Raw genomic sequence first — 17,500 nt, 5'->3', positions numbered from 1 at the left:
CGCACACACACACACACACACACACACACACACACACACACACACACACACACACACACACACATACATGTATACATACAAACACCACGACTCTTATCTGAATTTCCTCTCTGTGTTAAAAGGGATGAGGGATAGCAATAAACACTTTTAACACAAGCTAGCACTAATCGCCCTGAACAACGTTTATACTTAAGCACTCTTGCTTTGAATTAATGACAGTAGCTGACTTTTAGTGATCATGTTCATGCTGTTTATAAGAAAGCTCAGCAGCGACTTTTTCTTCTCAGGAAGCTTAAATATTTTAATGTCTATCAAAGTGTTATGGAACTTGTATATCGCAGTTTGATTGAGAGCATACTGACTTTTAACATTGTGACATGGTATGGTACCACAAATGTTAAAAACAAAGCTAAACTCCACCGCATTGTTGCGACGGCTAGCAAGCTTGTTGGGCAACCCCAACGACAGCTGACCAGTCTCAACGAAGCTGCCATTAAGCGGAAAGCTCTCAAAATTGTCCGTGATCCGATCCATCCTCTCAACCCCTGTTTCGAAATTCTCCCTTCAGGTAAACGTTATAAGGTCCCTTTGGCACGCAAAAACCAGTTTAAAAAGTCATTACTGCCTTCTGCAGTCACCATTTTAAATTCTTCTCGCATCACGTAGAGGCTGGTCGGCTGGGAAAAAACAAACAATGTGTACATGTGAAGGTGTGTGGGAAATATTTGTAATGTGATTACTCGGCTGTGAAACCCAACTCCTGTGATATGAGAGGGTAAATTTACATAGTGCAATATCATATTTGATTGTATCCCTTTTATGTTTTATGTTTTATGTGTGTCGTCCTATACAATTGTTGTTATAATCGTTTACAGGCAGGCAGGGTGTGCCGAAGAAAAATTTCCATTTTTATGTAATATTTTAATGGACAATAAAGTGCTGTTATTGTTATTGTTATTATTGTATTAGACATCCTCCGCTAGCCACCCGGACAGACTATACAGTTCTGCAGGTTAACATAATCGCAGTGTTTACTCGTGTAGAAAGTATACATAATGTACATAAGTTACACATACAGCTACTCGTTTCAAACTCCGACAACATGCATTCTTTCAGGCAAGAATGACATGCCTTTGTGCACAGACTGAAAACAAGGTCTCAAGCCTAGACTTTATGTTTAACTTCTTTGCTTGACCGAGTTTCCAGTTCTACGCATATGTCATGGTCGTGGTTCTAAAAGTTAGTGCATGAAGACACAGAGAGAGAGAGAGAGAGAGAGAGAGAGAGAGAGAGAGAGAGAGAGAGAGAGAGAGAGAGAGAGAGAGAGCGAGAGCGAGCGAGAGAGAGAATGATACACAGACACACAAACACACAGACATACAGACAGGCATATAGACATACATACAGAGCCAGATATAATTGTACAACCGCTTTTTTGTCCGACACGGAACTTACTAACTTATTATTTTTCTTTATTTGGTGTTTAACGTCATTTTCAACCACGAAGGGTTATATCGCGACGGGGAAAGGGGGCGGGGGAGATGGGATAGAGCCACTTGTTAATTGTTTCTTGTTCACAAAAGCACCAATCAAAAAATTGCTCCAGGGGCTTGCAACGTAGTACAATATATCACCTTACTGGGAGAACGCAAGTTTCCAGTACAAAGGACTTAACATTTCTTACATACTGCTTGACTAAAATCTTTACAAACATTGACTATATTCTATACAAGAAACACTTAACAAGGGTAAAAGGAGAAACAGAATCCGTTAGTCACCTCTTACGACATGCTTGGGAGCATCGGATAAATTCTTCCCCCTAACCCGCAGGGGGTACTAACTTATTAACTAACGTATTAACTCACTTACTTATTAACTAACTAACCACCTTCACTGACTCACTGACAAGAACAACAAAGTAACTGACAAACAAACAACAAACAAACAACCGACGACACTACCTTACTAACTTATTAACTAACGTATTAACTCACTTACTTATTAACTAACTAACCACCTTCACTGACTCACTGACAAGAACAACAAAGTGACTGCCGACGTAAAACTACTGGATTTGCTGAGACTACTACCAGACACACAGATATTCTAACTACGCACTTGTAAAAAAAATGACATTGCAGCTAATTGAACCAGATCAGTTAACATTGCTAAAATACTTCCTGTTTTAAAAAGTCCAAAGTTACTGTCTGTATTGTCATTCACAGCTGAATTAAAACAATATCAATCAGCAAAAAGCAATGCAAATAACAACAACAACACCAAACAAGTCATGATTATAATCAGAACGTTTCACTTACCCGTGAGGGAGAGAAGAACCACGCCAAAGAACGACAGAAGTAGGCTGTCAACCGCCATGTTGTGACGCAAGATGAGAACAAAATTAAAAATAGACCCTATGGACGCTATTCAGGGTGGGTAGCCTTTTACCTGTACGCCTTCCTGTTCTGTGTCCCTTCACAAAAGGAAAGGTTGCGAAATGTGTTCTGCTTTTATAAGAATCTCAATGGGACCTGAGAAAGCTTTAACTTCTTACATGAGTCGGAGTAAGGAAGAAGTGAAAGGGTGAGTGGGTGAGAGGCAGACAGACAGACCAACAGAATGACACGCAGACATAAACGGTGACAGAGAAAGGGAGAGCAAATGAGAGAGAGACAGAGACAGAGAGAGAGAGAGAGACATAGAGAGAGAGACATAGAGAGAGAGACAGAGAGAGAGAGAGACAGAGAGAGAGAGAGAGATACATAGAGAGAGAGAGACAGAGAGATATACAGAGAGAGGCAGAGACATAGAGAGAGAGAGACAGAGAGAGATAGAGAGAGAGATAGAGAGAGAGAGAGAGAGAGAGAAAGAGACAGACAGACAGACAGACAGACAGACATAGAGATAACCCAAGTCCATAGGGACTGTCTCAGGGCTTGTAAACGTGAATACACGCATGCAGAACAAAGAAGAAAAGAAAAGGGTGGCGCCACACTGTACGGCAGCTCGCTGTTCCCAATGATAAAGCAGCCCACATGTCCATGAGCGTAACCTCAAAAGGCTATAATTATGACATCTTATGCTTATCCTAACTCTTCTTACGAACCGATTTCTTAAAAATCACTAGTGGCTGGTTTATTGACAAATTCGTGCATACAAAAAAAGAAAAGAGAAAGACCAAAATGCAATCTCTCTTTGCGTAGAAAGCATTGTGGCTGTTGACGTGTTCTATGCGTCCAATTGGAGGGATGGCCTTGTCCCAGGTAAAAGCCTTGTAGATCTGATATGGTCACGTGAGTCGTTTACACGGGAATGACTGCCGTCAAAGATACATGCCTTCTTGTGTGAGCTACCTGCAGGTACCACAGTATGCCCATACCTTTTTTTCTTGTTTTTTACAGGAAATAAAAGCAGATTTTCATTTTGTTACTCGCCAAATAACCAGTAGCCTGGCAAAACTATGCATTTTTAAGAATTGTGTAGCGTGTCGAAGTGACACGTTCGCCTGCAATCACGACTCGCTTGACCCCTATCCTGTATAACACAGTTTTATGAAAAGGTAAAACAAGTCGCGTAAGGCGAAAATACAATATTTAGTCAAGTAGCTGTCGAACTCACAGAATGAAACTGAACGCAACGCAACGCAGCAAGACCGTATACAGTAGTCTCTTCCATTTCCGGCCCTTTCGTGGGCGTGAACCTGCCCGGAGCGGCCAGCTTTCCCATGACTAATGAGTTTTCCTTCTATAATTGACTCTTAATGGCCGTTAACCTGTCTGACGCGGTCAACGGTCACTGATTTTTGCCCAAAGGTGCCCCTCTTACTCGACAGGAGCGGCCACTTAACGGCCACTTGTCACTTTCGTGGGCGAGCGCCTGTGGTGTGTGTGTGTGTTGTGTGCACAGACGGCACAGCACGAGCAGACGACATGAATACTTACGCATGCGCAAACTGTAAATACAGACATGCGCATACATGTACATTTACGGCAGTCACTTCCGGATCGATCACAGCTGATGTGAGTTTGAAACACTTGTTTATCTGACACTCAAATACATTCATCATTCATTACTTTATTGTCCCATCGCTGGGAAATTCGGGTCGCTTCCTCCCAGTGGAAAGCTAGCAGCAACGGAGTCGCGCTACCCAGGTGTCTGCGTGTTTAGGTGTATTCAGCCACCTGCACTTATGGCAGAATGACCAAGGTCTTTTACATGCCATTGTGATGACACGGGGGTGGGACATGGCTTCCGTCTCTGGGTCTGCACATAAAGTTGACCCGTGTCCGTCCCGGCCCGAATTCGAACCTGCGACCTTTCGATCACAAGTCCAGTGCTCTACCAACTGAGCTACAACACACACATAGAAGCATACGAAACAATAGCTTAGCCAGGACGATCGAGTTAAACACGCAAATAATTATATAAACGAATATATAATTTATAAACGAAAGCAAAACTAACAGAGACAATGAATCGGCGGCTCGTGGATGATCGCTTTCTTTTCTTCATGAAAACTTGATCGTGTTTTGGGGTTTTTTTTGGAGGAGGAGGGGGCCTGTAATGAACGGCCACCTGATATTTGCGGTCACCTTTGCAATGACTAATGGGTGACTGGATATGGCAGGTACTACTGTACTCGTAGCATCGTCACTCCACCGCCCGTGGCAAAGGCAGTGCCCGTGGAATTGACAAGAAGAGCGGGGTATTCGTTGCGCTGAGAAGGATAGCACGCTTTTCTGTACCTTTCTTCGTTTTAACTTTCTGAGCGTGTTTTTAATCCAAACATATCATATCTATATATTTTTGGAATCAGGAACCGACAAGGAATAAGATGAAAGTGTTTTTAAATTGATTTCGAAAAAAAAATGTTGATAATAATTTTTATATATTTAATTTTCAGAGCTTGTTTTTAATCCGAATATAACATATTTATATGTTTTTGGAATCAGCAAATGATGGAGAATAAGATAAACGTAAATTTGGATCGTTTTATAAATTTTTATTTTTTTTTACAATTTTCCGATTTTTAATGACCAAAGTCATTAATTAATTTTTAAGCCACCAAGCTGAAATGCAATACCGAACCCCGGGCTTCGTCGAAGATTACTTGACCAAAATTTCAACCAATTTGGTTGAAAAATGAGGGCGTGACAGTGCCGCCTCAACTTTCACGAAAAGCCGGATATGACGTCATCAAAGACATTTATCAAAAAAAATGAAAAAAACGTTCGGGGATTTCATACCCAGGAACTCTCATGTCAAATTTCATAAAGATCGGTCCAGTAGTTTAGTCTGAATCGCTCTACACACACACACACACAGACAGACAGACGCACATACACCACGACCCTCGTTTCGATTCCCCCTCGATGTTAAAATATTTAGTCAAAACTTGACTAAATATAAAAAGTAAACCATTGAATGATATGCAATAATCGTACAGCCAGTACAATATTCTCCACGAATCTGCCTTCTTTTTTGTTGTAGCTTATCTGGTTCATATTTTACGACAATTAGAAAATGACGAACAATCACTTAATTGCAACAGTGGGCGCAAATGAGTTGGGTTTCTTTTGCCGGCTACTGTACATTGAACATGGGAAGATTAAACGGATGGTGCAGTATTCCAATGCAAACCAAGATTAAACATAAGGGGGTGTTCAAAGAAAGATACAAGTAAACAACAACAACAACCAACAGTAACATTCAGAACAAAACATCACACACACAATGCATCTGTGCATTCACAATATGTTTTTGTTCGATTGGCTTTATTTCATGTATTTACATTTGATTGAATTTCGTGGAAACAGCGAGAATGATCTGATTAGATAAGACCAAATCATATTTGATAAAGAAAAGTATATGAAACAGGACAATGTGTTATCAATGCACACACTCACACAGACACACAGACACAGACACACATACACAGACAGACACACACACACACACACACACACACACACACACACACGCACACACACACACACACACACACACACACACAATTTTACTTCAAAAAGGTAGGTTGTTGGAACGTTTGTTATTAACAAAACAATACATTCACAGATACACACATCTGTGAATTCACAAAATACATTTTGTAAAATGGTGTAAAATGGTGTAAAATTGTGTGAATGTATTGTATTGTTTTGTCAATAACAAACGTTCCAACAACCTACCTTTCTTGTTTGTTGATTCTGAATTTTGGAACGTTGGCAGTCTCTTTGTTTTTGGATTTAGTCAAAATGGTGGGTCTTGGCAGCCGATGTGGCGAATATTCGAAGTACAGAAAAATATACATATGCGCCGATAGTCAAAGCAAATAACAATTGTGCATATTCAGGAGATCCAACATTCAAATCAAGAGGGTCATTGCACATTCTGATGCGCCAATTAACTGATTATGTATACTACAGAGGGAAGATGAATGTAACTGTTCAAAGCGAAACAATATACTATACAGATACAGAGACCCAGCCAAAAGAGTGGTGTACATATACCTGGAAATGGTGGACCTGAAAGATAAGCGGAGTCCCTGCGGTTAACTTCAAGACTTAATCTTTTCCACAACATTGACAATTTGGCATGGTGACGGGAAGTGAGAAAAAAAAGAATTACTTATCGTTACATCATAATGACATTTACTTTTGGTTGGGGATTGTAACGTCTACAGTTAAGTTGACAGCTATGTATTTGAACATACGACTTATTTAAAGGCACACTTCTTCCCTCGAAATTAGTTCTGCTCACCAGCTCAACTCTGGCCCGACTTTTACCTGGGATAAGACCACCCCTCCACCTGGTCACATACCACAATGCAACACCTTGACTGTTACATGGGATAAGACCACCCCTCCACCTGGTCACATACCACAAAGCAACACCCTGACTTTGACCTGGGATAAGACCACCCCTCCACCTGGTCACATACCACAAAGCAACACCCTGACTGTTACCTGGGATAAGACCACCCCTCCACCTGGTCACATACCACACAGCAACACCCTGACTTTGACCTGGGATAAGACCACCCCTCCACCTGGTCACATACCACAAAGCAACACCCTGACTTTGACCTGGGATAAGACCACCCCTCCACCTGGTCACATACCACAAAGCAACACCCTGACTTGTACCTGGGATAAGACCACCCCTCCACCTGGTCACATACCACAAAGCAACACCCTGACTGTTACCTGGGATAAGACCACCCCTCCACCTGGTCACATACCACAAAGCAACACCCTGACTTGTACCTGGGATAAGACCACCCCTCCACCTGGTCACATACCACAAAGCAACACCCTGACTGTTACCTGGGATAAGACCACCCCTCCACCTGGTCACATACCACCAATCAACACCCTGATGCCTGGTACAACAGTATAATGTAACAATGCAAATTGATGTTCAAACAGCACTGTTAGGATATATGAAAACAACTCGAATGTCAAACGATTTAGTAAATTATATTAATTTATTTATTATTGTAGCAAACATGTGAGTGGGTAAATTCAGATACGGTAAACCAATTGAAATGATGCGCATGTTTAACTCAAAGTTGGAATTGCGACACATATAGAGCAACAATAATGGTAATTGTAAAAACATGTTTTAAAAAAGTGTCCATTATTGGTATTTGTCCATTATTGTTATTTGTCCATTATTGGTATTTGTCCATTATTGGTATTTGCCAATTATTGGTATTTGTCCATTATTGGTATTTGTCCGTTATTGGTATTTGTCCCTTATTGGTATGTGTCCATTATTGGTATTTGTCCATTATTGGTATTTGTCCATTATTGGTATTTGTCCATTATTGGTATTTGTCCATTATTGGTATTTGTCCATTATTGGTTTTGTCCATTATTGGTATTTGTCCATTATTGGTATTTGTACATGGTATCTGTCCATTATTGGTATTTGTCCATTATTGGTATTTGTCCATTATTGGTATTTTTCCATTGTTGGTATTTGTTCATTATTGGTGTTTGTCCATTATTGGTATTTGTCCATTATTGGTATTTGTCCATTATTGGTATTTGTCAATGATAGAGGAGATAAGGTTTCGGGAAAAAAAAGAAAATAAAGTTTGACGATTTAAAAAAGAAGCAAAATTGATTAAGAAAAGAAAGACCTTTGAGAAAGGATTGCTCCCGGCCTGGGGGGAAAAAAAAGAGAAAAAAAGAGCAGGCAAAAATTAACGGTAGTAGGAACCTGCATGCATTTGAGGTCACCACAACATTTTTTTTTTAAATAAAAAAATAACCAAACAACTGGTGCCTTGTTTTGGAAAATTTTATATTTTATAGTATGGATTATTTTCTGAAAGACCGCCATGCCAATGGCTTTTACAAAAGGAACGGTCACAAAAGTATCAATGTGTACAAAAAGCACCCATGTTGCTAACCTTTAAGAGTGCGTTTTTTTTCTACGCAGACCTCCTACTAAGGGTTAAACCCTGGAGGAGGAGGTTGGCTATTGCCAGCGTTGGCCAGACCGGTAGTGCCATTGGCGTTGTTATCAGCAGGGTTGCTGTCTCCGCCGCTTGAAGGGGGGTAAGTCGGGGTGGTGCCGGGGTTGTCCGAGGTTGAATAGGCGGCGTTGGAGTACCCGGGGTAGGCTGGTGGCGGTTCTGCGTAGGGTTTGAAGGCCGCGTTCCCCGGTGTCCCTCCCATTGGCTGCATGCCGTAGTTGTACTGAGGCTGGGTGGAAGCTGGAGCAGAAGTGTGGCTGTTGGCTGCGACACAGAGAATAGTGCTTGTTAATGAATGTTATCGTCCATACGTGAGAGAGATACTCGTGAGATAATAATCGTTCAAATCACACGTGTGTATATCATGTAAATGAGGTCATGTCAAGCAAGTCTGGCAGGGACCTGTTTTTCCACTGCTTATGATGCCAAAGTCACCGAGACAAACGTCATTACAGAAACAAAAATTGTGCTCGCTAATTACCCTCGATGAATTGTTAGAACTAACACGTCATGCCACACTTTCAGTGTGACGTTTCTTTGCTTTGACGTAATAGATTGCACGAGGGTTTAGAAGAGATAGAGGTTCCAAAACAAGCGTCTTCAATTTAGCTGCCTCGACTGCAGGACATTTTCAGTAACATATACGTAAGTACAGTATGTAGGATCAACAGAATACTACATGGCTTGCTGCATCGTACCAGATTTACACTCGTTGCTTTTTCAAATAGTCGCTTTCGCTCGCAGTTCAATATTTAAAACAACAACTCGTGTAGATCTGGTACGACCCAGCAAGCCATGTAGTATTCTCCATATATAAAGTAATTAATCTTAGGTGGAATAAAAAAACAAGTCGCGTAAGGCGAAAATACAATATTTAGTCAAGTAGCTGTCGAACTCACAGAATGAAACTGAACGCAATGCCATTTTTCAGCAAGACCGTATACTCGTAGCATCGTCAGTCCACCGCTCATGGCAAAGGCAGTGAAATTGACAAGAAGAGCGGGGTAGTAGTTGCGCTAAGAAGGATAGCACGCTTTTCTGTACCTCTCTTTGTTTTAGCTTTCTGAGCGTGTTTTTAATCCAAACATATCATATCTATATGTTTTTGGAATCAGGAACCGACAAGGAATAAGATGAAAGTGTTTTTAAATTGATTTCGACAATTTAATTTTGATAATAACGTTTATATATTTAATTTTCAGAGCTTGTTTTTAATCCGAATATAACATATTTATATGTTTTTGGAATCAGCAAATGATGGAAAATAAGATAAACGTAAATTTGGATCGTTTTATAAATGTTTATTTTTTTTTACAATTTTCAGATTTTTAATGACCAAAGTCATTAATTAATTTTTAAGCCACCAAGCTGAAATGCAATACCGAAGTCCGGGCTTTGTCGAAGATTACTTGACCAAAATTTCAACCAATTTGGTTGAAAAATGAGGGCGTGACAGTGCCGCCTCAACTTTCACGAAAAGCCGGATATGACGTCATCAAAGACATTTATCAAAAAAATGAAAAAAAAAAACGTTCAGGGATTTCATACCCAGAAACTCTCATGTCAAATTTCATAAAGATCGGTCCAGTAGTTTAGTCTGAATCGCTCTACACACACACATACACACAGACAGACAGACACACACACACACACGCACATACACCACGACCCTCGTTTCGATTCCCCCTCGATGTTAAAATATTTAGTCAAAACTTGACTATATATAAAAAGATAAAGGGTAATGCGTCTATTTGATTACCCGACCACAACAATGTGTATGTGCGTGAATGTGAAACTACCATCTCACAGAAACAGCAACAAATCGAACAACCAAGCAGTCAAGCAATCAACCAGCCAACAGACACAGATAAAACAAGTAATGAAAAAACAAAGCAAAACTAACCAAAGCAAACACAAACAAAGAAAAAAAGACACAAAATAAAGACACGTTTAAGGAAAGTCCAGTTACAGAAAAGAAGGCCCTGGAACTGTCTTTAGAAATTCGATATATATAGGTCAACACAATCACCACTACATCAAAATCAAAAGTCTGACACAAAGTTATCATACATATTTTGGGGGATTTAACTCATCATCAGAATAGTATGCTTGGCAAACAAATAAAACAAATTAATCAATCAATCAATCAATCATGCATTCATTCAATCAATCAGTCAATCAGTCAATCAATCAGTCAATCAGTCAATCAATCAGTCAATCAATCAATCAATCAATCAATCAATCAATCAATATTGACAGGAAAACAATTACAAAAATACAGATTTAAAGGAAATTAAATCAACAAGTCGCGTAAGGCGAAAATACAATATTTAGTCAAGTAGCTGTCGAACTCACAGAATGAAACTGAACGCAATGCCATTTTACTCGTAGCATCGTCAGGCCACCGCTCATGGCAAAGGCAGTGAAATTGACAAGAAGAGCGGGATAGTAGTTGCGCTAAGAAGGATAGCACGCTTTTCTGTACCTCTCTTTGTTTTAACTTTCTGAGCGTGTTTTTAATCCAAACATATCATATCTATATGTTTTTGGAATCAGGAACCGACAAGGAATAAGATGAAAGTGTTTTTAAATTGATTTGGACAATTTAATTTTGATAATAATTTTTATATATTTAATTTTCAGAGCTTGTTTTTAATCCGAATATAACATATGTATATGTTTTTGGAATCAGCAAATGATGGAGAATAAGATAAACGTAAATTTGGATCGTTTTATAAATTTTTATTTTTTTTTACAATTTTCCGATTTTTAATGACCAAAGTCATTAATTAATTTTTAAGCCACCACGCTGAAATGCAATACCGAAGTCCGGGCTTCGTCGAAGATTACTTGACCAAAATTTGAACCAATTTGGTTGAAAAATGAGGGCGTGACAGTGCCGCCTCAACTTTCACGAAAAGCCGGATATGACGTCATCAAAGACATTTATCAAAAAAATGAAAAAAACGTTCGGGGATTTCATACCCAGGAACTCTCATGTCAAATTTCATAAAGATCGATCCAGTAGTTTAGTCTGAATCGCTCTACACACACACACACACACACACACACACACACACACGCACACACGCACACACGCACACACGCACATACACCACGACCCTCGTTTCGATTCCCCCTCGATGTTAAAATATTTAGTCAAAACTTGACTAAATATAACAACAAAAAAGATAAATACAAAACAATAATAATAATAATAAAAAAAAATCCCCCCAAAAATCATAGGGTCAACAAAATCCTCACATTGTTGAGTAACAGCGACGCCAGGCGCGGCAGGGTTGAAGCCAGGCTGACCTGTCACGATCACCTGCCCGGGACGACCTCTCCTCCTGATGCAACAACAGATGGCGGTGATGATGAAAGCGACGAGACCGATCGCCCCGATCACAGAGCCGACGATGCCAGCAATAGAAATCCTGAAAATGAAATGAAATTTCACAAATTTAGGACAAAATATGAAGAAAAATAGATGAATATAAAACTGACACCAACAAACCAACACACCAAGATCTAACAAATAAACAAACACACAAACAGACAAACACACAAACAAACAAACAAACAAACAAACAAACGAATGAACGAACTAACGAACGAACAACCGAACGAACCAAGAAGCAAACCAAAAACAAACACACCAACAAGCAAACAAACACACCAATAAGCAAGCTAACAAACAAATAAACAAGCAAACACACAAACCAACGAACGAACGAACGAACGAACGAACGAACGAACGAATGAACGAACAAGTAAACAAACAAACAAACAAACACACAAACAAAAAACTACACAAACAAACAAACAAACAAAGAAGCACTCACACAAACAAACGAACAAACAAACAAGCAAATATGCAAACACACACACACACAATCAGTTTTTTTTAGGTCGAGTTCTTTTTTTCAACAGATGTTATACCAACAACATAACAGGCTTCCTTCCTCTTGTGTTTTACTACTGAGTTGAAATGATATATCGATCTCTCCCGACGTGTATTCATACATATCCCATGACCTCCCTTCTTTGTCTCTGTTACTTCAGTATGGGTATATATGTTGTATTTTTATAGCTCAATAAATACATCATGGACTCCAAAAAATATATGATAGTGCAGATTCCGATTTGGGCAAAGGACTACTTTCCTCCCGACCTTTGACCTCGCGCCGAACAATGTGACACATTTGTATGAAGTTCTAAAATCGCATTGCACGGCTCAGAAAACCATATCAGTTGCACGCAAAAATGAATCTCAGAACTGATCTGATGTATGAGATGCAATAAGCAAAAGTTTCTTTCATTATGAAAGCAATGCAGGTCGAAAAAAACGAACATTCAACTTACAAGATAACCAGATGCTAGCGAACCAAAACAAAAACACGAGTACCCTCCCCTTGCATCGTTAGCAGACGACTTTTGAGAATCTGTCGGTAGTATGTTTTGCCGGTGTGCGCCTTTACAGCTATCAAACATCGGCTGTTTCACGTGTTTTGCGAGCAAGTCTACTCTTTTGCCTGGCTCTGCAGTAAGTCCACATATTTTTCCGTAATCCAGTCATATTCCTTCAAAATGCAATCAATCGGCGGTGACAGACGTGTCGGTCGCGTTTTCCTCTCACCCATACCAGTTTAAGTTCATCCATGCAAACACACTCGCAAAACAGTTTATCACGTAGATACATTTCAAATAGGGAGCAAATGGTTAAATCTAAACCTACATATTTGTTCCCTAAGATTTGCTTCTCTGTCAATAAGCCTAATTACACACGTTCGAGAAAAACAACGTGGAATCAATTCTGAATCGAGTAAGCCAAATGGGTCCCAAACCCGTTTCGCCCGTTCTGCCGACCTGAAACGCAAAACAAAAGAATTGTGCGCTTCAACTAAATTAATTTCTATTCGACTGCATTACTTTCTTGCAACTTATGAACCTTTACTTAAAGCTTTTAAATGGTCTGAAAGTAGTGTTACCGCGTACTTATCGATGCACTCATTCGTTTTATTTTTTCAGCGACGGTCACTTAGTTTAAGGTTGCAAAAGGGCTAAGTCTCGCTGGCAACAGTTTTACCCTGCACAGATCGCAACAGTGCCGCTAGTAGTCTACACTTTGTGTTTGATGGTAGAATGGGATATATACAGATTACAACACTCGTGGTTTTTTATATGGCTTGTATTTCAGTCAAGACCCAGCGGGAATATCAATCGAGAGACACTCGCCAGAGGCTCGTGTCTCCCGATGATATTCATCCGCTGGGTCTTGACTGAAATACAAGCCATATAAAAAACCACTCGTGTTGTAACCTATACATAGGAACAGAGGAAGTCTCCCACATGGAAATAATGAGACTCAGCATCTACGGCCTGCTCAACAAGGTTGACCGGTCTAGAATTTATAAATGTACCTAGAAGAACATACACAGAGGAGAATAAAAGATGATTGCATTACACAGACAAATAGAGAGGCAAAGAGGTATATAGAGAGACAGAGAGACAGGGATATAGAGAAGCAGAGAGACAGAGAGACAGAGAGACAGGGATATAGAGAGGCAGAGAGGCAGGAACAACGAGAGACAGGGAGATAGAGACATAGATACAGGAACAAAGAGAGACAGGGAGATATAGATATAGATAGAGATACAGGAATAACGAGAGACAGGGAGATATATAGAGAGACAGAGATACAGGAATAACGAGAGACAGGGAGATATATAGAGAGACAGAGATACAGGAATAACGAGAGACAGGGAGATATATAGAGAGACAGAGATACAGGAATAACCAGAGACAGGGAGATATATAGAGAGACAGAGATACAGGAATAACGAGAGACAGGGAGATATATAGAGAGACAGAGATACAGGAATAACCAGAGACAGGGAGATATATAGAGAGACAGAGATACAGGAATAACGAGAGACAGGGAGATATATAGAGAGACAGAGATACAGGAATAACCAGAGACAGGGAGATATATAGAGAGACAGAGATACAGGAATAACGAGAGACAGGGAGATATATAGAGAGACAGAGATACAGGAATAACCAGAGACAGGGAGATATATAGAGAGACAGAGATACAGGAATAACGAGAGACAGGGAGATATATAGAGAGACAGAGATACAGGAATAACCAGAGACAGGGAGATATATAGAGAGACGGAGATACAGGAATAACGAGAGACAGGGAGATATATAGAGAGACAGAGATACAGGAATAACCAGAGATAGGGAGATATATAGAGAGACAGAGATACAGGAATAACCAGAGACAGGGAGATATATAGAGAGACAGAGATACAGGAATAACCAGAGACAGGGAGATATATAGAGAGACAGAGAGACAGGAATAACGAGAGACAGGGAGATGTATAGAGAGACAGAGATACAGGAATAACCAGAGACAGGGTGATATATAGAGAGACAGAGAGGCAGGAAGAAAGAGAGACAGGGAGATATATAGAGAGACAGAGATACAGGAATAACGAGAGACAGGGAGATATATAGAGAGATAGAGATACAGGAATAACCAGAGACAGGGAGATATATAGAGAGACAGAGATACAGGAATAACGAGAGACAGGGAGATATATAGAGAGACAGAGATACAGGAATAACGAGAGACAGGGAGATATATAGAGAGACAGAGATACAGGAATAACGAGAGACAGGGAGATATATAGAGAGACAGAGATACAGGAATAACGAGATACAGGGAGATATATAGAGAGACAGAGATACAGGAATAACCAGAGACAGGGAGATGTATAGAGAGACAGAGATACAGGAATAACCAGAGACAGGGAGATATATAGAGAGACAGAGATACAGGAATAACGAGAGACAGGGAGATATATAGAGAGACAGAGATACAGGAATAACGAGAGACAGGGAGATATATAGAGAGACAGAGATACAGGAATAACGAGAGACAGGGAGATATATACAGAGACAGAGATACAGGAACAACGAGAGACAGGGAGATGTATAGAGAGACAGAGATACAGGAACAACGAGAGACAGGGAGATATATAGAGAGACAGAGATACAGGAACAACCAGAGACAGGGAGATGTATAGAGAGACAGAGATACAGGAATAACCAGAGACAGGGAGATATATAGAGAGACAGAGATACAGGAACAACCAGAGACAGGGAGATATATAGAGAGACAGAGATACAGGAACAACCAGAGACAGGGAGATATATAGAGAGACAGAGATACAGGAATAACGAGAGACAGGGAGATATATAGAGAGACAGAGATACAGGAACAACCAGAGACAGGGAGATATATAGAGAGACAGAGATACAGGAATAACGAGACAGAGAGGCAGGTGAATAGACAGACAGAGGTCTAGAAACGGAGAGACAGAGAAATAGTGAAACTAACAAACAGGAAGTCAAACACACACCAACCAAGCAACCAAGCAACCAAGCAACCACACTTAAGTGCAAGTAGTCTCACCCAAAAGTAGAGGTGCTGCTGGAGCTGCTGTAGCTGTAGTTGCTGCAGCATCCAGTACTGCAGCAGCCATACTGACAGTATTTGTAGAACGTGTGGTCGCGGTAGTTATCAGTGTAGTATGTCTTCCGGAAGTGGCACGTAGCGCCATCAACCACATCTACACACAGACAATACACACATATATGTATTCAGAGAACGGTAGGGGTAGCCATAGTGTGTCGTTATGTTGTAACAAGTGGCTCCGTCTGTCACACCTAGACAGATAGCATACACATATATCTGTTTACAGAGACCGGTAGGGGTAGCCATAGTTTGTCATCCTGTAGTGACAAGTGGCTCCGTCTGCCAAATCTAGAAAGAGACAACACAAACATATGTAGCTTGGTATGGGTAGCCAACGCGTTGCGCTGTGTATGGTGACACACGGCGCCATCTACCACATCTAGAGAAAAATCAAAACATGTACGGTACATATAGCGAGACCGGTAGGGGTAGCCATAGTTTGGCGTCCTGTTGTGACAAATGGCTCCGTCTGCCAAATCTAGAAATAGACAACACAAACATAAATAGATTGGTAATGGTAGCTCTAGTTTTGCGCTGTGTATGGTGACACACGGCGCCATCTACCACATCTAGAGACAAATCAAAACATATGCACGTTGCGAGATCGGTAGGCGTAGCAATTATAGTTGTTCGCCCTGTTGTGACCAACAACAAAAAACAGAAAAGAATCGGGGGGCAGTTGTCCGGAGGTCAATTGTCTTCCCATGGTGGGAGGGGGGGGGGGGGAAGTTGTCCGGAGGGCAATTGTCTTCCCATGGTGGGAGGGGGGGGGGGGAAGTTGTCCGGAGGGCAATTGTCCTAGGGGGGGGGGGGGGGGGCAATTAGCCTGCTACCCTTGGAACACGTGTGCTACTGGTAGTGATAGTATTGTGCTGCGTGGAGAAGCGTTCCATCATAATATAAGAATCTGATGGTGGCTTGTTGACAGACCAGCTTTTGTTTTTGTCCGACGGGACCATGCATCGTCTCTTGTTTCATCTTTATCGACCAAGGCCGAAGGCCGCAATTGATAACTATGTGACAAAAGGCAATATACTCCCCGAGGGCCAACACACACATGCTGGTCGGACAGCAAGCCACCAAACATCGCTTTTGTCATTATTTTGGTAGTGCAACGAAATGCACATTAACCCACAGGGAGACGAATATTTTATTCATGTTTTTATTGCTTAGTTAGTGGAAGAATCTTTTGTAATGTATGTTTAATGGTGTATGCTTTTCATTAAGCGTTGCTGACTATGAATGTAGATGTAAATGCTTGTATAACTGTGTTTTAATTTTAAATGTGTCAAGCGCAAAGAGCATAATTGTAAAGTTATGATGTTGCGCTATATACATGATCATTTATTATTATTATTCTTTTTTATTTTTTTTATTTTTTTAATGCAAACATATCATATGTATATGTTTTTGGGAATCAGGAACCCACAAGGAATAAGATGAAAGTGTTTTTAAATTGATTTCCA

General features: G+C 40.5%; 4 protein-coding genes across 8 annotated transcripts in view; 1 reads left to right on the top strand and 3 right to left on the bottom strand.

Annotated features, from left to right (window-relative positions):
• The window catches only part of LOC138963793 (uncharacterized), an 11,410-nt gene extending 8,933 nt beyond the window's left edge, over nucleotides 1–2,477 (bottom strand). Inside the window, exon 1 of the mRNA XM_070335647.1 lies at nucleotides 2,319–2,477. Within this exon, the coding sequence (XP_070191748.1) occupies nucleotides 2,319–2,376 (58 nt within the window). The 5' untranslated portion in view covers nucleotides 2,377–2,477. The remainder of the gene's footprint in view (nucleotides 1–2,318) is intronic.
• The window catches only part of LOC138963796 (protein shisa-4-like), an 86,550-nt gene that overhangs the window by 30,456 nt on the left and 38,594 nt on the right, over nucleotides 1–17,500 (top strand). The window lies entirely within an intron of this gene.
• LOC138963791 (uncharacterized) overlaps nucleotides 5,754–17,500 on the bottom strand; it is a 37,432-nt gene continuing 25,685 nt past the window's right edge. Inside the window, exons 5-6 of one of the 3 annotated variants that reach the window (XR_011454905.1) lie at nucleotides 6,869–7,348; nucleotides 5,754–6,808 (exon numbers count right to left, since the gene is read on the bottom strand). The gene's annotated coding sequence lies outside the window, so the exon portion shown is untranslated. Of the gene's footprint in view, nucleotides 7,349–17,500 lie in introns of all 3 variants that reach the window. The other 2 variants (XR_011454904.1, XR_011454906.1) reach the window with 2 other exon arrangements.
• Nucleotides 7,463–17,500, bottom strand: part of LOC138963794 (cysteine and tyrosine-rich protein 1-like) — a 14,421-nt gene continuing 4,383 nt past the window's right edge. The window contains exons 2-4 of the mRNA XM_070335648.1: nucleotides 15,972–16,128; nucleotides 11,750–11,922; nucleotides 7,463–8,749 (exon numbers count right to left, since the gene is read on the bottom strand). Coding sequence (XP_070191749.1) covers nucleotides 8,457–8,749; nucleotides 11,750–11,922; nucleotides 15,972–16,128 — 623 coding nt within the window. The 3' untranslated portion in view covers nucleotides 7,463–8,456. The remainder of the gene's footprint in view (nucleotides 8,750–11,749; nucleotides 11,923–15,971; nucleotides 16,129–17,500) is intronic.

Source organism: Littorina saxatilis, linkage group LG4, assembly GCF_037325665.1.
Source record: "Littorina saxatilis isolate snail1 linkage group LG4, US_GU_Lsax_2.0, whole genome shotgun sequence".
Classification (NCBI taxonomy): Eukaryota; Metazoa; Mollusca; class Gastropoda; order Littorinimorpha; family Littorinidae; genus Littorina; species Littorina saxatilis.
The sequence above is the reverse complement of the archived record's forward strand: the minus strand, read 5'-3'. Positions and strand labels throughout refer to the sequence as shown.